The 22,751-nt window shown below is 37.8% G+C and overlaps 2 protein-coding genes across 8 annotated transcripts in view; one reads left to right on the forward strand and one right to left on the reverse strand.

The window, feature by feature from the left end:
- Positions 1 to 22,751, reverse strand: part of taf11 (TAF11 RNA polymerase II, TATA box binding protein (TBP)-associated factor) — a 472,816-nt gene that overhangs the window by 125,306 nt on the left and 324,759 nt on the right. The gene's annotated exons all lie outside the window — the stretch shown is intronic.
- LOC114648154 (ankyrin repeat and SAM domain-containing protein 1A-like) overlaps positions 1 to 22,751 on the forward strand; it is a 236,662-nt gene that overhangs the window by 84,704 nt on the left and 129,207 nt on the right. For all 7 annotated transcript variants that reach the window (XM_051924634.1, XM_028797015.2, XM_051924633.1 and 4 more), the window contains 2 exons: positions 17,038 to 17,334; positions 20,030 to 20,105. In XM_051924634.1, coding sequence (XP_051780594.1) covers positions 17,038 to 17,334; positions 20,030 to 20,105 — 373 coding nt within the window. The remainder of the gene's footprint in view (positions 1 to 17,037; positions 17,335 to 20,029; positions 20,106 to 22,751) is intronic.

Consider the following 22,751-nt stretch of genomic DNA (forward strand, 5'->3'; position numbering starts at 1 on the left):
TGTGTATTCTTCATGGCCACAGTCGTCAACGGCCGTCCACTCTTCCACGCACTCTTCTTCTGCATTTTCACAACCTGGCATTCTTTTCACCAATTGAAGAAGTTCGCAATTTTCTTTTGTCGGGGGGGAAAACTGTTTGGACAAACTCTAGCTCAGGCCAGAGATTTTTCCAAGACTTCTGTATGGATTCCTTGCATGTGTTTTCCCAAGCTTCAGCAACCCAGTAAATAACATCTTTGATGTTCATTTTCATGAGTTTATCCAAAATTGTTAGCTCATTATCTTCAAGTAGGCTACGAAGAAGCATTTTTCTATAATTCTGTTTCAAAGCCTGCAAAACCCCTTGGTCCATTGGCTGCAAAATTGATGTGACATTTGGTGGGAGAAAAATAGCCTTGATATCATCGCAAACAAGTTGCATTTCTTCTGGATGTGACGGAGCATTGTCTATAAGTAACAAAGCACGAGAAGGCAATCCATTTTCTTTGTTAAACGCCTTTACTTTTGGCACAAATTGCTTGTCAAACCATTCTTTGAACAAGGCACGATCCATCCAAGCTTTCTTTTGATTTCTGTAAAAAACAGGGAGAGAGTTCATGTTCATGTTCTTAAAACAGCGTGGTTTTGCCGATTTGCCGATAACCATCAGTGGAAGCTTATTTGTGGCAGAAGCATTGCTGCAGGCCAACACAGTCAGGCGCTGTTTATCCATTTTAAACCCTGGTGCAGATCGTTCCTCTTGTGATGCAAGACTTTTGGTAGGCAATGCTTTAAAGTTAAGTCCTGTCTCATCTGCGTTGTAAACTTGCTGGGGCGAGTAGGAAGAAATGATGCATTTGAACTCCTCAAGGTATTCAACAGCTGCTTCGTTGTCCGCTGACAATTTCTCCCCAGTTATTGTAAGCTGCCTGATTCCGTGTCTTTTCTTCCATCGGTCTAAGAAACCACAACTAGCCGTAAATGATACGTCACCGTCCATGAGCTTGTTCAATTGAAGCGCCTTTTCTTGAATTAGAGGGCCAGTGATAGGGATTCCTTTCTGCCTTTCTTGTGTAAACCATAAGAAAAGTGCTTCGTCCAATTTTTCGTAAGAAGACACTGTCGTCTTCCTACGTTTTTCAATCGTTTTTTCACTTGTGGTAGTGCAAAACTGCTCAATTTTACCTCTGTTCTTTTTCCAATCGGAAATTGTTGCTTTCCCGACACCAAATTCCTTCGATAACTGAGTGGCACTTTCACCTTTGTGAAGTCTTTTCAACACTTCCAGTTTTTCTTTTAATGTACACGACTTATGTTTACGTTTGCTTGCCATGATGATTAACATCAGGGACAAGCACAGAATGTAAAGAAACCACACTACACACCACTCACAAGGACTCACAAAACACAGGGCAAGTGCGCGCACACGAACAATAACATTGCACAAAACACATCACTCAGCAGTAGCAGGTGGCACACTGACTCAGTGACTCATAGTTTGGGAACGGAAATCAAGAGGAATGCTTAGTTCTAGGCGGGGGGTCTAGGTCACTGCCCTTCCGCTACTACTCACCTACCGCCCGTCATATCGATTTTACCTCCGATCACAGTCACACTACAGTGCAGTTTAAATTGCAGTGTACTAGAATACGTAATTTCTTACCTTTAATTCTTGACACATCAGACGCTTAATACGCCTCATAAAGTCAATATATGGCATTATATGACAAAACTCTGCCTAATCCGAATTTTCGCTAATCCGAACAGGGTTCGGTCCCAATTAGTTCGGATTAGCGGGACTCTACTGTATAACCTGTTGCTTTGAAAAAGTATTTGCCCCCTTGCTGATGTTCAGTTTGAGTAAACCAAAAATATACTTTTAAATCATTACTTTATACTAGGAACAAAGTTATGCAACACTCCTATCACCCATGTGAAAAAGTAATTGCCCCCATAGTTTCAATGCTTGGTCGTAGCACCAATCAAAGCAGTAGTAAGTAATCTGTAGCAGCAGCAGTAATCAAAACTAAATGCTTCTTATAATTTGATATCAGTCTTTCACATCATTGTGGAATAACTTTTGTCCACACTGCTTTAAGTCAAACACACTGGTAGGTTTGCAAGCATGAACCGCTTGTCTCTGGTCCTGTCACGGCATCTCTGTTGGGTTCAAGTAAGGACATTTTTATATAATATAATAGTGGATGACCAGGGTGCGTACCAGCCACCCTACCTGACACAGACAGGCAATGACACAAGTGCAGGTGCAACGCACCTTTATTTTTCCACTTAGGAACAGCTTCCCCCTGCTTCCCACCTTTACAGCACAGTTCTCCAGTACACAAAGCACACATAATATTCTCTCTTTGCCCTTTTCTCTCCGCCACTCCTCCTCCAGCAAGCTTCACCCTCGTTCCCGACTCTGGCTCTCGGAGTAGTAGGTGCTGGGTCCTTTTATAAGGCACCCGGAAGTGCTGCAGGTGCTCGTTGATAGACTTCCGGCAGCACTTCTGGGTGTGGAGAGAAAAACCATAATTTTGGCAGAAAAAAAATCCAGTACTTGAAGCTCCTTAATTGTTTAGACAGGGTCAGGGTGTTCAATTAAAGACATTAGTTTGTTGTTAAGAAAGAACAAGTTGTAACTAATGAACCTTGAGCTCTTTACACCTTTAATACCCAAACTCAATTTGTAATGCTGGGATATAAAAGCATTTGCACAGGTTGTAAAAATATTCACTTTCTTTCTGACGTTAGTTGAACTAAATTGGTACAGAGACACCAGTATACAATTATTTGTACTATTTTTGCTAAAATTCAGCTCCATGACCATATCACTAATCTACTTGATGTTTTCCATTAGTGCTTAATAACATGCATTAATTACACTAAGAGAGGTTGGAAACGTGGAGAAAGCATATTTCATAGATCAGCAAATACCAGAGTAGCTCAGTGTGTGAATGTGCTGCAAAGTCCCACAACTACATAGTTTGGTCCACGCCTAACCCCACCTAGCAGGTTCTATTGTAGAGTTGAACCTCCAGGCTTGTGCTTCCTGGACTAGTCACAGAACAATAAAATTAGTGACCCCAGAGCTATTTAACATGTCTGCAACCATGGTGCATACCTGTTAGAGCATTGGTGATAGTGTTGGTTGTCACAGAGATACTCTTTAGTCTGTTTATAACGTGTAACAGTATAACAATGTAAATGAATAACACATCTAAAATATAAGAACATTTATTGATATTATCTCTCACGTAATATTTTGTCAGTTTCTTTGTACCTTGCAATGATCATCCAATTACTTGTATAATATAAAAAACAATTTTTTAAAAAATCTGTAAAATGCTTGCAATGAATCAGAACTTATGATGCTGCTGTCTTTATTTTTACAGCTAAAGGCTAACAGGAGTGTGGATGACCTCTTAGGCTATACATTAGTTGTGTTGATGACCATCTTATTGGTTACACATAGCCCAATTTCAGCCTGTTTGCTTTTACAAATACAAAAAGGTTTATGTATTAATTTGGAAAAAAAATGCATATTTTATCATGTTTTTGAAAGATAAAGTTTTAGGGAACCAAGGTTTCACTAGAAATGAGCCGTTTGTTTTAAGGACATTGTAAAACTTACAATATACACACACAGTGTTTTATGAGTCGCAGCCATCACAACCATTAATATAATTTGTGCCTTTTTTTTTTTTTTTAAACACATAAGACTTTGAGACAGATATTTCACACACTCTTTTTCCACATATCAACAAAGTTTGAGATCAATTAGGCGTTTAGTTCCAGAGGAGAAATATTTTGTTTGGTTTAGTTACTTAGTTTTAAAATATTCACTTTGTCTTCATTTTCTTCTTCATATTTGATGGTCAATACTAGAAAATTCTACATAGTACCAGGTATCAAACTGTCAGTTATTAGTGTTTTGTTTTTATTCCATTTTGGTTGGACAAACCATGCTAAGTTACATTTATATTCTAGTCACATGGCCCCTGGTGACCTTAGCTTTTAAATCTTGTGATTGGAGTAGGTTTGTGCTACATTAGCTGACCCTCGCATTATATAGCCGGGTGACCCTATCTTAAGTTAATTCTGCCGTGCTAGTTGGGTTGACTCGGGTCCCGTGGTTTTCCAAGGGAGATATATTTGAGACTATAGATGTTCAGATATTCATAGTCAAAAGAGTCATAGACAAGACTGTAAGATAAAATTCCTTGTAGAAAAGCGTACATTGTTGTCTCATAAGGTCAGCAAGATAAGTCAAGCTAGTTGCTCCTATCTGGGAGAAAATAATCTGCAGCAGCTGTCTCTCTTTTTTTTTTAAATAGTGATGCTGAGGAGTTTTGGCGCTCTCTAGTGGTCACTGGAAGAGAAATGCTTTAGGATCTAGCATTCATTTTAAACAACTGATTTTTCAAAGATGCCTGTTCCTTGTTTACGTTACCAATATTGGAATAAAACCAGGTGCTTCTTAGAGGTGCACTACTCATGAGGCACCCTGTTCATTTTTTCTGTTCCCTTTTTTTTTGTTTATATACTAATTAGCTTACACGTCATACTTGCTACTTGCATGAACTATTGGCTCTTCCTGCTGCTTTCTAATCGCATGCAGCTCACATTAACAGTTTAATCATTTGTTGTGAAGGGGCTTGGAGGTGGGGGACGGTTACTAATGGAAGTTGAATTTAGCTTGGTTGGAAAGAATTGTGGGGTTATATGTGGCTTGTAAGCCCCGGGGGAAACTAAGATGTTGAATTGCATTATTTGATGTTTTTAAAACCAGAATTTGCCATTGGCCTCTGCTTTGAATGGAATCACAGCTCCGATTCTTTCTTTGGCAGTGGAGCATGGCAGCTGATGGTTTTAATGAAAGCGCTTTTAAGTAAGTGCTTGCTTCTCTGAAGGAAAGACACAAAAAGCCTCAGAATTAATAGGGTAACATTTGACATAAATGGTTGATATGAACTAAAACCAAACAAAAAAAAGCATATTTAAAATGTATATTTAAAGTGTATGTACATATGTCATAGACATGTTCATGTGTGTGGATGTGCACCTTAATGTATGTATTTATCAAAATGTACAGTTCAAATTGTAATATAGATGTTGATCTTATAAGAATGTGTGCTGTTTTGCCTAGGTTTATAACTAAATACATACAAATAGATTTGAGTTCATGCACGAGAGACTGTATGTATGTGTGCCTGATTAAGTATTTTCAGTTGATATACTTTATGAGTGTGTCTGTACAGGTGCATAAATATCTAAGCCAAGTTAACCTCCTCTTAGGAGAGTTAGTCTATGATGTAATGCAAAAATACATTTGTTTGCTTACATGTACTTGTAAAAGAGAAAAATGTTTTTTTGCCCACAAAATTTCAGTGCTGATACTACAGTACATTCCATTATATTACTGCAGATGCACCAAACTGTATGTGTTTTTCCTGGCTCTGTGGATGCTCTTTGTCTCTTGATACTTGTCCCTGGCATTTCTGCCTCTAGAAAATTGATCAATAGATTTTTTAACCTGTTTATCCAGTTTGGGTTTGAAGTGAGCCGGGGTCCATCCCGGTAGCATTGGGTGCAAGATAGGATTCAAACCTGAACAGAACACCAGTCCATCGCAGGGCACACTTGCACATTTACATTTTTGTAATTTAATTATTTGGTTCTTTTCTTATTCTGAAAACCAAAAGATATGCCATATCAGATGCTCAGGTTTCTTGAAGAAATTTTGGGCCATGGATAATTAACCAGGAAAGTCCTGGCTGCAGAAGAAAGGGGGTTTTGGAAGTGATACACCATATAGTCAAAATGTTTACCCAGATTTTATATTTCTATGCTTAAACTGTTGAAAAAGCATTTAAGAACAGGTTAAATTAATAGAAAGATTGCAGAAACTTCCTTTCAACATTAAAACACAGGCCATAGGCTAAAAAATACAGAAGGCAAGCACTAAGCTGTTGTAGACTGATCTTTCTTATCCACCCTACAGCCCAGATTTTGCTTCCCCAGACTTACATTTCTTTGTAAATGTCAGATGTTGTCATGGGAAAAGATTAGGGAGTAATGACTGTTATTGAAGACAAGAAGAAAGAGGAGCAACTGAAGGATACAAAACTAACACAAGAAGGGGATAGATGCTTTTGCTTCTGGCTGGAGAAAGCTTTTCAAATTGAAAGATAATGTAGGAAAAAGACCAGTCTAGTAAATACATCAAGTTATCTCTGAAGTATGTTGAAATTATTGTATAATAGATTACTAGCAATTAAAAATTGTATTGCAACATGTTTTGGACAGACCATGTGTGCACACACACACACACACACACACATATATATATATATATATATATATATATATATATATATATATATTAGTGTGTGTGTGTTTTTGGCCTACATTAGTATTGTAAAATATATATATTGTCACAAACTTGACTCAGAGTCATAGAAAGGTTTGGGGCAGCCACCCGTATAATTGGTTTCCTGGCTGCAAAGTCTTAAATTAGATACAGCACTGATATGCACAAAACAGACCTGAGGGAATAGGGAAAAGGTGGAGGCTTTTAAAGGGGAAGACAGGAAGTGAGATAAAAGGGGTTGGGCTCATGAAAGTCTTCAGCCATTGGTTTGAGTCTGGACGTGACATCACAGGGGCCGGAGCCGGCAAGGTCTCCTTCCATAGGCTCAGTCCCGGAAGTGACGTCAAGAGAGCCAGGTGGAATTTCCCGTGAAAGGTGTACAGGAAAGGGAGAAAAAGAGTCAGTGCACTCTGCCACATCCCTGTATGACTCGGAACTGCCCTTACTCAAGCCCTTTTGCTGCCTCCCATGCGCGCGTATGTGACTATATATATTCGTATAAAAAAAAGGTGTAGTTTTTGCAATACTACTATAGGCCAAAAACATGTGACACATGTCAGGACTATTTCCCCTATAAGAAGTAATGTAGTACTTTCTTAAGATAAACTGATTGTTACTAATTTTCCCTTAATGTAACTTTTAAATGTAAAATTTAAAGATACAGTATTGTAGAATGTACCAGAAAAGTTAAAAAATATATATATATCAATAAGTAATCAGGAGATCCTATCAGTGAGACAATATTCAAGAGTGGTATTGAAGGGGTCCAGACTTACAGTACATTAATGATTTTTCAGATTTCTGATGTTCATGAACTATCTGCCATAATCATCAACATTAACACAAAAAGGCTTGAAATATTTCACTTTATGTGTAATAAATATAGCACATGTGAACGTTTACCTTTTTGAAATATGAAAACAAATTACCTTTTTCATGATATTCTAATTTTTTGAGATGCGCCTACATTTAAAAAAATCATCTGTTATGGTACTGTGTGTGTATACCTTATGAATTTGATAGAAAAGAAATAGGTAACAGTTCTTTGTTGAAAACTAAAGTTAGGAACAAGAAGGCCAACAGTCTTTACAGTATCTCTTCTGGAATGCTACCTTTTTTATTAGAATATGTGCACAAGTAGCTAAATGTTTGAATTCAGAAACCATTATTCAGTCACAAAAGCTGCTTGGTAGACTACTTTTGTTTTGATTGTAGAAGGACTTCATAAACACACCTGACCTTCCAATTTCTTGAACTAAAGGAATACCCTGTTTATGGTAAGCATTAGCAATAAATATGTGGGACAAAAGTGCTGAGGCTTTTTAATAATATTAGTCTTAATTTATACTCCTCTTTTTAAATGAAAAATTTAATTGTGAATATGCCTTTTTTCATTTTAAAAGATTGTGTCCACTTCATTTTTTTCACTAAAGGATTCTGTAATCCAGAAGCTTTTGGACACATAGCAGTCTGTGTTAACATGATAAGAAATGAAAATGCAATTTGGTGCTGCCACTATCTGTCATGTAAAAATTAGGATTGTTTTTGTCCTCTGCAATTTTTAAAACTAATTGTAAATATCCTGTTAATTAACAAAACACACATTTTTTTCTCTATTACCTTAAAACCCCAAAAGACGTTTTTATGGAACAGTTAGGGCCAAGACTAACTTTTGAAAAGCTATTGCTTTCTTGGCAACCAGGCTTCAGTGTTTGAAAATATGATTGAAATTTTTAACAGTCTATATTTGAAGAAATTATGATGCTGCACAATTATATATTAGCTTAATGATGGAACCATAACACCAAAGAATGTTTAAAACCCTCATTACCTGAACTAAATTCTGTTTAATTTGGTTTTCCTGCTACTTTACAGAATTTCAATGGTAGAATGTCAGTGCTCAATTGCTGGTATACCAAGTACTACTAGAAGAGAATTCCTTTTAAGAATTTAGTGGTCTTGAAACAAGTGCAAGATTGTTATTTTGAAAATGGCAGGTGGCCATGACATACATCCTCCATTTATTTAAATAAGCAGTGGATATGATTCCATCTTGCAATCCATTTTATAACCTTGCTTTCTTGTAATTCTCTTCACCAGCTAATAAAAATAATGTGCTAAAAAAGTTTAAGCTACTACAATTGCCTTCATTAAGCCATATTTGAACCCCAGAAAATGAAAAAGTTTCCCTCTTTCTGACAGCATTCTGCCATCTTAAAAGCATAAAACCCTTATCATAACAGTATAGATAGATACTTTTTTTTTTAATCCCAAGGGGAAATTCACATACTCCAGCAGCAGCATACTGATTAAAAAAAAAACAATATTAAAGAGTAATAAAAATGCAAGTAAAAACAGACAATAACTTTGAATAATGTTAACGTTTACCCCCCCCGGTAGAACTGAAGAGTCGCATAGTTTGGGGGAGGAACGATCTCCTCAGTCTGTCAGTGGAGCAGGACAGTGACAGCAGTCTGTCACTGAAGCTACTCCTCAGTCTGGAGATGATACTGTTTAGTGGATGCAGTGGATTCTCCATAATTGATAGGAGCCTGCTGAGCGCCCGTCACTCTCCCACGGTTGTCAGACTGTCCAGCTCCGTGCCTACAATAGAGCCTGCTTTCCTCACCAGTTTGTCCAGGCGTGAGGCGTCCTCCTTCTTAATGCTGCCTCCCCTCATCACAACCGTCTGATAGAGCATCTGCAGCATCTTATTGCAGATGTTGAAGGATGCCAACCTTCTAAGGAAGTACAGTCAGCGCTGTCCTCTTACACAGAGCACCAGTGTTGGCAGTCCAGTCCAATTTATCATCCAGCTGCACTCAGGTGGTGAAGCAGCAGCCGCTCCATGGTCTTCATCACATGTGACGTCAGAGCGACAGGCCGGAAGTCGTTCAGCTCACTAGGACGTGATACCTTTGGGACTGGGGTGATACAAGATGTTCTCCAAAGCCTCAGGACTCTCCCCTGTTCCAGGCTCAGGTTGAAGATGCGCTGTAGAGGACTCCCCAGCTCCAGCGCACAGACCTTCAGCAGTCGTGGCGATACTCCATCTGGACCCGCTGCTTTGCTGGCACGAAGTCTCCTCAACTCTCTGCTCACCTGCGCTACTGTAATTGTGGGTGGGGATGTCTCTCCTATGCTGGTATCAGCAGAAGGATGGGTTGAGGGTGTATAAGCAGATGTACAGGGATTCCTTACAAGCTGCAACAAATTATCATTAATTTAAATATTTAAAAATATTTCAATAGATTCATTATGCATATTTACACATTTTGTATAGCAATTGTCATATAAAAGAAAACTTAAAAACCCTGCTCATGTTTTAATTTATGTACTGTATATAATGCAAAGTTCACTCACTAACAAAACCCATTTAGACAAAAAGATGACATTTTGCAGGCTTGTACATCTCTGACAGTGTGTGTATGTAAACATTTCGATATATCAATGTATAGCGGTTACTTCCCTGCAGTAGGAAAACTAAATACCCCAAAATCTTAAAAATGCTTCCACTGATTTGATTGAAATTAGGTTACATTGTAGAAAAAAGATGACTGGCTAACCTATGATCTCTTTTTATCTGTTGATATTGGTTGTTAACGCATCATGTTTCATTTTTGCCACAGCACTGACAGAGATCACATGGAGAAATAGGGCGTGTCAGTTTATGCAAATGAAGACCACCTGCTGAAGCAAAATGAAAGTAGAAAAGTTTGCCAAAGCACACAGAAGACGCATTTAGCAAGTGCACTATAAAGCTCATGTGCTTGTCAGGCGCTGTGGCTGGGAACATAGTCAATTTTGCACAACTGATCTAGTAAAATAAATATTTAATATATAATGCCCACTCCTTATCTGCAAATTTGTGGCAAAAGCTGATGGGGACTACCATTCCCATCAGCCAGTACCCTGCTCCAGACGATTTCATCAGTGCTTACAAAGTTTAAATAGAAGCATTGTCTCACTGGATTTCAGTTTATCTGAGAGTCAACCTTTTGTCTCATCTTGGATTGTGGTTAAACATGTTGCATTTATAAAAAAACAATTTTCTCCCGTTTATTTTAATCTGGACCCTTTTCTGTGAAAGTTGTTACCAAGACCAATGTATTCACTGTTGCCAAACCTTAAAGAGTTGTCTCTTTCTTTCTTTCTTGGTTTAAAAAAAAAAATATATCAAACATCTGTTTTTATTGAGTTACATTTCACATGTGACAATGAAATAATGAAACATATTGTTATGTTTGACAAACTGTGAAGTGAGATTTGGGCAGCCGGACAGTAGTGGCATCATGCCCTTTGCCAAACAAGCACTTAATTTTATGGTGTCCACCATATGTGACAATTAATTTGAGATAAACTAATTACACTTTTTTTTTTAATCAGTGCATAGCCTTGTGTTTTTAAAAAAGCCAGCAGTGTGGTCCCCTTCATTAAATTTGCAATACTAATCAGCATTAAGCGCTTTTTGAAGTTAAAAAAAAATAATAATAATAATAAACAATCAGAGGAAATACAAAACAAAAGCACTACAAATTAATTGAAGGAACCAAGCCACAATTCAACAGAATGGGATGCTGTTTTTCAGAATGTGGTAAGAAGAGAACAGAACGGTTCTTTTTAAATGCATAAAAGTCATTAGTAACTTTTTTTTTTTTTTTGGTTGGTAAATGTTTATTCAGAACTAAAGTATAATGAGACTGTACTAATTTTAAGCTTTGATACTAATGGACAGTCGAGATATTCTGTAGTTTTTAGCATTGAATAAATTGACTTTAAACGACCTTTATAACATTACCGAATATCGTTTCTGATGTCCTTTAATATGGAGTTCTGCTCCAATCTCACACCAACACCACCAGTGTTAGTACTGTGTTGTCTGGTTAGGGTATGGCAAAAAAGCAACTTCAACATGCAACTGACAAAAAACACCAAAGAAATGCTTGAGTGAATGATGTAAGCAAATGAAAATCATAAATATCTAATAATAATAATATATACTTTACATTTTTCCTACTGATTACCTGTTTCAATTCAAAAGAATATAATTTCCCGTAAAATTTTGTTTTGCAATGATCGTTAACAAAAGCCAAATTACTAGGAAACGTAGGAATTGATCTATGGCAGATCTATGGTTTCACTCATGGCCAATTGGATATAGCTTATTCAAGAGTAAGCAACTTGAGTAAACTAATATTAATTAGCCCTGGTAAAAAATAAAAAATACAAATATCCACCTTAATAAAAAGGTTGTTCTGACCTTTTGTCTGGTTGCAGTGTCTCTGTCATTCCTAAAGATGGCATATCACAAACATTAACACTGCTTTTACGAATCCCCTATGAAATGCCACATATCCAAGACATATGCATTGTATGGATTAACACAACACTGAGGTCTCCGGTGATTGCTTAGATTGCATGCCGTCTTTGACGGGTAGCACAACTAGTTGTATACAGAAAAGCACTTAGTTACGTAGTACTTCTGAGACATCCGATTAACCAACGATTCTGTAACTAAGGCCCATTGACTTAGAAATTGGCCAGGATGAAGCTGGGTAGCACAGCTATTTCAAAATAAATACAGCAGAATGAAAGTGAATGATTTCAATTGATCTTGCATTACTAGTCCTTTTTTTATAACAAAAAGCAGAATTTCAATTTTATCACCTAACAGTCTTTCTTTTCTCATTAAGTGAATAAAAAGCTGAACAAAACAATTTTTGTCACTGAAAATTCTTCTATAGGGCAGCAAAATATGGAGGAAGTGTGCGTTATTGGTCTTTAAGTACGTAGGAGGTTATTTACCTCAATGCAGCGGTGGTTCTGTTAGGTAGGTTTGCAGCTATAATTCTACAGAACTATAGAACGTTTAAGTGTGAAACTCCTAAACTCTCTTAGGGTGTCTCAGAATGAATTTCAAACAGAGACCTTAAAGGCATTTACTTTGAAGGTACCATATATTGCCTTTTGGTATAATCTTAAATGTCTAATCACATTTGTCGTGCTCACTTTAATTCACTCGTTGCTGACTTTTTCCTCCATATGTAGTGTGAGATTTATAAAAGCACACATTTTCTTCACACACAGTCCCGCACAGCACACAGTGCTCCCAGCACTAAACACCCTTAACACTGGCCTCTCTTCAAATGTCTGTGGGCCGCCTTTCCTCTCTCCACGAGAGCTTCGTCGTCCTCCTACTCCCGACTCTAGCTCCTTGATTGTAGGGAGGCGGCCCCTTTTATTCTGACCCGGATGTGCTCCAGGTGCCTGATGACACTCTTCCGGCAGCACTTCCTGGTATGGCGGAAGTGCTGCCCTTGCACCCGGAAGCACTCCAGGCTTCCCTGGAAGGCTTTTCATCCATCTTCCTGGGTGTGGCGGAAGTGAATGTTTCCTGGGCTCAGTGTGCACCCTGGCGGTGGCCACAGGCCCCAACAGGCTTGAGCCTCCTTGTTTCTCTCCTGTGGTCCTTTCCCAATCCAGGGCGGTTGCCCACTCATGGCCCGGAGGACGTCAATGCCACCTCTCGGTCCTTCCAGACGTCTCAGCTAGGTCTGTCCTCCAGCCTCCTGTAACGGTACTTAAAATATCTCTTAACTTTGCACACTTTTAGTCAGTAGCATTGCAGCTATAAATCTCATTCACATGGCAGAAGTGAATGCAAGAAAGGTGCTACCATTCTGCTGTTGCCAGGGTATATCAATCTTCTTCATTTTAGACCCTCATGTTTTGTATGTTTTAAATTCCTCTTCCTAACCCACGCAACCAGGTGGGCGCACGTGCACACCCCCAACATCGCCCCCCCCCAACCACACACACAGCATTCCTTACCAGTCTGAGTTTGTTGCCATCTCTTGCTGTCATATTGTTTCCCCAGGAGACAACCACACAGAAGATTGTGTCTGCTACAACCAACTGGAGAAAAGTCATAGTAAAGACCTGCATACTCCAAAGCCATCTTTTAAAAACAAAAATAGAGAAAGAGACTACTCTGACTTTGTTCTACAAAGCTTCAATATTGGAGTTCACTCCATTCTGTTTTACAGATCAAACTAAAGTACTTTTAGGTTTCTCTCCTCCTTTAAAGCTTCCCCATCAGTAGTGACAGAAGATGGAGAGGACTTGGGCCCCCTGAAATCCACTACCATCTCCTTTGTTTTGCTAGAGCCGAACTGCAACTTGTTGTGTTTGCACTGCTCAACAAAGTACTTCACTAAAGTCATTTTACTCATCATTGTGCCTTCCCCTGCTAAACTTTTTGCTGTATCATTTAGGAAATATCTGCAGGTGACCCAACTCATAAGTATACTTAAAGTCTGAGGTATACTGGATAAATTGGAAGGTAGAAATACTGTGCCATGCAGGGCATATAGCTGTGTCTGACAAACAGCTCTGTAGCTGTTCAAGCTGTGGTCTTCCCAGCAGTCCATTATCCAGGATAGGATAGATGCATTTTTGTACATCAACAGTAGCATCCTTCCCAAAAACATGATACTCACAGTTCTTCCTACTTTGTCCAAGTGGCAGTAGGGTATGTTCAGCAGGCATACAGCATGACAGTGTTATTTACTCTGTTGTGATCATGACACAAGTGCTGCTCTCACCATTGGTCTGAGGTGAGCCTAGCTTGTCTAGGCTCTTCATGATGTGTGTTTTTAGAGCTGCTGGTTTGATAGTTCATTTAAGACTTCCAAATACACTTTTTCGGGGGAGCCAGGACCAGTGAGGATTTTCCACCCCACTTAAATTCGTGTACAGGCTCAGGGTCTGTTTAAAAACATGCTGGAAAAATCCACAAAGGAACTCTGCATACACCTTCAGCACCAATGGACTGATATTATCAGGCTCCATAGCTTCATCCAAATGGGGTCTCCTTAGCTCTCTCTTATCATATGGCTTGCAGTGTAGGTCAGTCTAGAATTTGTAAGGTGAACGATTGAGAGAGTCCTTGTAGCTCTGTAGTTAGGGATGGTGGTGGGCAAAGTGATGATAATGTCTGCAATAGAAGAGCGACTATGACAGAATAGGATTTCCAGATGTGTGGACAGATGAGGTTGAGGGGGAATGTGCAGAAAGCCCTTTCTCAGACGTTTTGAAAAGTTATGTAATGTCATTGGACATTTCTGTTTTGCCAACTCACAGATAGTGAGGTTCTTCAAAGCATAGCCTTCTCTCCCACATATTACTTGTTCTCTACCCATTTTACTACTTTTAAGTTTTTCTGTACCTGTTTTAGTTCCTCCATGCAACCCGACTTGAGGTCTCTCTTCTTCTATTTAAGAAGAGCCTTCAGATCACTAGGGAGTAATTGTTTATTGTTGGGAAAGCAGCATACGGTTTTGGCAGATCTTTCAATTTATGTGCAGTAACTGATGAAATCTGTTAGACCATCTATATCTATAACATATGGTTCAATGAACACCTGCCAGTCGGTAACTTGAAAACAGCCTCTCAAACAATGGCCTGTTACATGAACATAAGATGAGACAAGATTGTGATCCGATCTACCAAATAGTGGAAATGCAGAAGAACTGGAGAGTGTGACAAAGTGTTAAAATTCCAGAAACCTCCATTAATGCATTCTGATCTACTTAGTATACCTGTGAAATCTGGTGATCACATCAAAACAAGAGTGGAGAAGCAAGAGAAATTCAAAGGTTCTTTACAATCTGAATTCAAAACTGAGTAGTAAAATACACTTTGATGTAAACAAGTACATTGTGCTTCATGCAGGCAAATAGAGCATTTAATTATTAATACAAGATGGCTGATGCAACTTCAGGAAAGGTTGTTAGGATTGATGCAGCGTTCTTATTGTCCTAGCAATATGTAGAAGCACTTAAAAAAAAAAAAAAAAAAAAAAAAAAAAAAAAAAGAATAATGATGATCATAGATTTTATTTATGGATCACTTTTCCCATGCTCAAAGTGTCACAAAAATTCAGGAAGAACAGCAGGGCATATATATAAATATGTAAAGCACAGGTTAGTTTGGGGCACAATAAGACTGCCAGAATAGTGAACCTTAATGGATGTACAGGAGCATAATGATGGAGGAAGTTACTGATGTAGTCTGGTGCGTGTAAGGTTATTTAGCTTGATTATTAATAGAATTTTATATTCAGTCCTGTAAGACAAAGGAAGGCACTGATGGTAGAGTAGGATGGATTTGATCTTCTAGCTGTTGTGGGTCTGTGTAAGGACTTTATCAGCAGAATTTTTAATCAGCGAGCTGAGATAACAGATTAGAAGAGGCATGTGGTAATAGGGGGTTGTAGTAGTTGATGTGGGATGTTACAAAAAACAATGGAAAAGGAGAGAAATGGAGGAATCAAAAATGACACCAAGATTGCAGAGGAAGACTCTCTGATAAAGTCCTCACCAAGAGTAATTGGCATTTTCTTAAGGTGAGCTTTAGTGTCAGTTATCATGACTTTGGTTTTGTTAGTTTAATTTTAAAGTTGTATTCCATCCAACTTTTAATTTTACTGAGGCAAGTTGTGACCTAAGAAAACTCCGATGATTGTTTACTTTTAACACTGAAATAGATCATCCACATAAAAATGATAACCCCATCCAAAGCTATTAATAATATGGCCAAGGAGAAGCATCTAGATACAGAACAGCAGAAGGCAGAGGACAGAGCCTTGAGGAACTCCTTGTGTGGACCTGCTGTTTCCAAGACTAACAGACTCTTGTCTGTCAGTCAGATGGAACTTAAACCACCACATGGCAGTGACAGAGATACCCAGAATGTTCTCCATTCTGGATAGCAGAATATCAAATGATAAATTAAGGTCTAACCAAATTAATACATTGCCTTGCCCAAAGTCTGCTGCCATAAGCAAATTGTTAGTTACCAGAAGGAATATAAATTAAGTATGTACATTTATAGTATATAATTTATCTCGGATGGCTGTTGAGTTTAAAAAAAAAAGCCCAGTCTGAAAGAGTTTGTTTGTATTGTGAGACTGGACCTCTGCCCAAGATGGCATCCTATCTTGCTCCTGATTAACCAAAATAGGCTTCTGCTTCCTTTCTCCCTGTAATTGAAAATACAGAGGATGGGTATTTTGGGATTCTCTGTTATTGATTAATTCAATATTTTAAATTCCCTACAAATTTTTTTTTATCCAAGTGTTGTTCCATTGGCATTAAGACATCAGTTGAAACAAAACCAGCAGTGTTTTCTCAGGGGTGAATTTTAAAGTCAAGAATGTCTTCTATATGTGGCTGTCTGATTATGTGTCTCTCTTTTTCTTCCTGTTTATCTCCCTCCTATTGTTGTGTATAATATGTATATCCACATTTCCACAATGATAAATTCAGTCTTTATAGTAATGTAATAGTAATGTTAATCCTTTAAGAAGTTTCATGGCATTTACCATTTTCATGACTTAGACTATAACCTGGGCAGAGACTTTACACACACTTAAGTAACTCATGCGCCAGCACTCAGAATAGATCTCAGCAAAGCATGTTAGACTGGGAATAGACCTCAGCACAGCATTTTGGACTGGGAATAGACCTCAGCACAGCATTTTGGCTTTTAAGGGATGCTACTTGTAGCAAGTTTTTGTTCATATTTCTAGCTGTCTGAATTCATAACTCTCTGTTGTTCAGTACAATTCATTGTTGTGTGTTTTTTTTTCACCTTTCTTTTTTATACCCACCCACCTCTGACAGAATAATGACAATGAAACAGCACTTCATTGTGCAGCCCAGTATGGCCACTCTCAGGTTGTGCGGCTTTTATTGGAGGAACTCACTGATCCCACCATGCGTAACAACAAGTTTGAAACACCCCTGGATCTGGCAGCTCTCTATGGACGGCTTGAAGTGGTAAAACTGCTGCTTAATGCCCACCCTAATCTACTGAACTGTAATACCAAGAAGCACACCCCTCTACACTTGGCAGCACGTAATGGGCATCTTGCTGTTGTACAAGTCCTTTTGGAGGCTGGCATGGACATTAATTACCAGGTAAGTGTGAGCACTTTTTTTTCCTTTACTTTCCTGGAATGCAGAACTAGTTGGGTATTTGGCTGCAATAAAAGTAACCTGAAAAGAATCAGACATGAGCAATCTATTTGGGTCTCAGAGGTTTCATTACAAAGATGAGTCTTCTGGATGTGACATATGAAGAAATAGGATAGACAAAGGTGAAGCTGTCTTTGTTTCCAAAGGTAAATTGTACTTCACCCAGAGACTCACTAGATGGCTTAAAAAGTATATTACACTAGTCTGAAAAAAATAACAGTAAAGTTTTCCAGCAGAGGTGTGTTTTTTTTTTGCATTTCATTCACATGATTGGCTATTGAAGGGAAAAAAAAGTAGATGTCCCTTATTATATTCAGGTCTGGTTATGTCTGTTCCAAATCTGTGTTCAGAAAAAATCAGCAAAATAATCTATATTTAAAAATCTACCTCTTATAATTAGTAAAAGAATGCTTAGTACTTTTCTTAATATATGTTAAAAACAATTATTTCATCCAGTAGTTCAGTCTAGCCCCATAGTCAGAGGAGAACACAAAAAGTGCACAGTTATACTTACACACCTTATCCATACTTCTCTGACAGATACTGGAATACTTGAGTTTTTGAAGCAGGCAGGTTCTCTCTGTAGCGTTCTGCTTTGCCAACAACACAACCTGCCTCTGGAGGAAATCTGACCATAAAGTATATACATGTACCCACTGTGCAGTTGACCCCCACACCAAAGCTCTCAGCCCTTTGACAACTGGCAAACTTTTCAGTCATAGGACTAAGCTACTTCTGGAGAGATGAATATGGTCCCCTCAGGGCCCTGCATGTATTCCACCTAATTTCTGTGGCCAAGATCATTAGTAGGACTTCCAAGTCTATCTCAGAGCAACCTCTCTTTATGAATATGCTGTTTTGTCTCAGCTCTGTCTATCTGGGTTTTTCTGTAGCAATACTGTTTGTGGAGCATGCTGGGTAAGTTTCCATGGGGCAAACATTAGCACACTTTGTCCTACAAGAATAAAAATGCACTGCTCCTTCTCTCTTCTCATTGACATTAACATTGTATTTGTACGTAGTTATCATCACTTTATTACCTGGATGCAGATATTGTGTGCATATTTACATAAAGTGCAATAATTTATTAGGGAACATTTTAACAATTTATGCTTTAACAATTTTAACAACTTATTCAGCCTCTGATCATTATTTCTAGTAAATTGCAGGAGAACGTGTTCTATCGAGGTGATTGTAGACATACACATTGCAATTGTTCAATAAATCAACAGTACACGCATGCTGAGTGGATCTCAGTGTGCTGTTTTTTGCCCATTAAAGGAAAATATACCACTTATTGTATAGTATCGTTAAGACTTTAATATCACATCCCTCAGTGTGCTTAAAGACTGTGATAACATCTACTTTTTCACAGTTCATGAAGCTTTTATTGAAATTAAAGACTAAAGAAAATAGTAAAAATCCCCAAGAAAAATATGAGAGTTGACTCATACCTTTTTGAAACGATTCTAAAAGTATTTCATGCTCCTACTTTAAGCAGGAGCTAATTTTCTGTAATTCACTTTCAATAAGTGTAATTTGCTTGTATATATAATTAATTGCCTTGTAAAATTACAATGTATTGTTCCCTCCAGCATCTGTACTCATGCTGTTATTGATATCTACAGTGTAATGTGTCATGGTAAGCTGTTCTTGGACAAGTCAAATAAAACAAACATTTAAGTCTTCATTCAATATTTGTTCAGTACTCTGAAATTATGTTGGAATTTTATATAAATTGTGTTTATTCAATGCCTTTCATTTTTTAAACTCCTCTTCCTACTTAAATGTATATGTCCTTTCCATAATTTTCTTATACTTTTTTGGGGGCTCATAGTTGGGTCTCGGAGTAATATTCTGTATCTATTAACAAAACCTACAGACACTACTGAATTTATCATTATATAGTGTGAATTACTGCATTTGAAGTCAAATGGCTTATTAGGGCGGAATATAATGGCTATTATGAGAAGGGGTTCCTCAGTCAAGCCATTTGGATTTGTGTTTAAATATATTTATTTTTTACTTTGAATATGTGGGTTTTGAAATGTGCAGTTTAATAGGAAAAAGTGAAAGCATTTTCATTCCAAATTACAACACTATAAAATTAGCAGTGTTCAGTCCGGTTTAGCTTGCATTTGTATTATATATTGGTGCAGAGCTTGATAGGATTGAAATTACCATACAACATCATTTTTTAGTTGGGATACTTCGTATAGCATATCAGTACGCATAATTGGTGGTAAAGGCGAAGTGAATGAAATTTATATAAATTGGAGGGGCCCTTAATTGTGTAAATAGCAAAGTGCAAGAGGATTTTATTTTCTCTTTCATCTTCTCAGTAGTGCTGGTATGTAGAATACATTGTCAGATATTTATGATGGTTAGATTTATATTGTTTGTGCTGTTTTACATCACAATGTTATAAAACCTATACTGATGCAATGACAGCTTTCAGTTTCCATTTTTATGTTGGATCTGAGTAAAACACAGTTAAAAAGTGAAACCCTTGTCTTTTTATTCAACTAATTAGTGTGACAAACATTAAACTGACACCTATGGACTACAGCAGGCTAAAGTTCTCAAGTTTATATGCAATCTATGAAAGTTTAAGAATGCATTTTATTTGTATCCACAGACTGAAAAAGGAAGTGCCCTTCACGAGGCAGCTCTCTTTGGGAAGACTGAAGTTGTCCAGGTTCTTCTTGCAAATGGTAATTATTTATATATATATATATATATATATATATATATATATATATATATATTTATCTCATATATATATATATATATATATATATAATATATTTATCTCATATATATATATATATATATATATATATATATATATATATAATATATTTATCTCATATATATATATATATATATATATATATATATATATATATAATATATTTATCTCATATATATTTCTCTTCTGGTTCATCCTGCTTCCTGTTCAAAAGCGGTCCCGCCCGCACACAGCCGACACGGCTTTTCTCGATTCCTATTCCTGCTCTTCCAAATCCTTCTCCACGCTGGCTGAGGCCTCCCATATACCCCTATGCCACTTTTCTCGATTCCTATTCCTCCTTCAGACTACCGCGTTCCCCGCTCCTCTCTCATGACCCCATTGGTGTCACGTCACCGCCCTATATCTAGCCTGACCATATGAGCTCCTCCGAAATACAATACAATACAGTTTATTTTTCAATAGATTAGACAAAATCACACAGGAAGTGCCGCAATGGGCTTTAACAGGCCCTGCCTCTTGACAGCCCCCCAGCCTTGACTCTCTAAGAAGACAAGGAAAAACTCCCAAAAAAACCTAGTAGGGAAAAATGGAAGAAACCTTGGGAAAGGCAGTTCAAAGAGAGACCCCTTTCCAGGTAGGTTGGGTGTGCAGTGGGTGTCAAAAGAAGGGGGTCAATACAATACAATACACAGAACAGAACAAATCCTCAATAAAAAATAAAAAATAAAAATTTTTTTTAGAAGTACTGAACAGAATTTAACAGTAGATGATATCACATAATAAGATTTGCATAATTTTAGATTCCTGGAGACCTCATCCATCAAGCTGCCTCCCCCATTTGGCCATTCCACGGCTGAAACAGTGTTGGGCCAGCCAATCTGATGAAAGGACCCCTCTTTCTCACGATTCCTGCGATCCTCCATCAGGGATGACTTTACCTTAGGCAGGCAAAACAACTTGGCAGGTGGGCCGTGGCACCAAGTGCCACATTTGAGTACCGAGAAGAGAAACAGAATAGGTGAGGGTTAGTATCCAATTCTAACTATCATGTTACTTATGTTTTAGTGCTAATGACTAACAACAGAGATGCAGTATGTACAGTTAATCAGCAGCTCTAGTCAGGATATGCTAAACTGAAGTAGTGAGTCTTCAGCTGGGATTTAAAAGCTGAGACCGAAGGGGCATCTCTTATAGTAGCAGGCAGACCATTCCACAGTTTAGGGGCCCTGTAACTAAAAGCTCGACCTCCCATTGTTATTTTATTAATCCTTGGAACCATAAGCAGACCAGCATCTTGAGATCTTAATGTGCGCTCTGGTTTGTAAGTCATGATAAGTTCAGACAAGTAAGCCAGACCTCGGCCATTTAATGCTTTATATGTTAAAAGAAGGATTTTGAAATCTGCCCTAAACTTAACCAGGAGCCAGTGTAAGGATTTAAGAACTGGAGTTATGTGTTCGTATTTTCTTGTTCTTGTAATAATTCTTGCAGCCGCATTTTGTATTAACTGGAGGCTGTATAAAGAACAGTTTAAACATCCAGTGAACACCGCATTGCAGTAGTCAATCCTACTAGAGATAAATGCATGAATTAATTTCTCAGAATCCTGTTTATTTAGAAAGTGCCTTAATTTCCTAACATTATTAGGAATATTATGCAGTGGGTCACTATCATCTATCTATCTATCTATCTATCTATCTATCTATCTATCTATCTATCTATCTATCTATCTATCTATCTATCTATCTATCTATCTATCTATCTATCTATCTATCTATCTATCTATCTATCTATCTATCTATCTATCTATCTATCTATCTATCTATCTATCTATCTATCTATCTATCTATCTATCTATCTATCTATCTATCTATCTATCTATCTATCTATCTATCTATCTATCTATCTATCTATCTATCTATCTATCTATCTATCTATCTATCTATCTATCTATCTATCTATCTATCTATCTATCTATCTATCTATCTATCTATCTATCTATCTATCTATCTATCTATCTATCTATCTATCTATCTAAAAATGAATCATTGCTCTTCATTCAAGGTAGCAGGCAAAAGCTGGGCCAATCTGAATCTACACAGCAGGAAGCCAAGCACATCTCTTATATATATTTCTCTTCTGGTTCGTCCTGCTTCCTGCTCAAAAGCAGTCCCGCCCACACGCAGCCGACACAGCATTTCTCGATTCCTATTCCTGGTCTTCCAAACCCTTCTCCATGCTGCCTGAGGCCTCCCATACACCCCCACGCAGCTTTTCTCGATTCCTATTCCTCCTTCAGACTACCGTGTTCCCCACTCCTCTCTCATGACCCCATTGGTGTCACATCACCGCCCTATATCTAGCCTGACCGCGTGAGCTCCTCTGAAATATTATGCCATCAAAAGGTCTTTGCAACAGAACAAGACTCATCGTTACCCGAATACATACAAATATTATTGAGTGCAAACTGATCACTATCAAAAATTCTGAAACAATCTTCATTCCCAGAATCTCTTTCCTTCCTTCCGACACCAATCTCCCTTTTAAATTTAAACGCACACAATTCCCACTCAGACTCGCTTTCTCCATGACTATCAACAAGCTC

The sequence above is a fragment of the Erpetoichthys calabaricus genome, chromosome 3 (genome assembly GCF_900747795.2).
Source record: "Erpetoichthys calabaricus chromosome 3, fErpCal1.3, whole genome shotgun sequence".
Taxonomy (NCBI): Eukaryota; Metazoa; Chordata; class Cladistia; order Polypteriformes; family Polypteridae; genus Erpetoichthys; species Erpetoichthys calabaricus.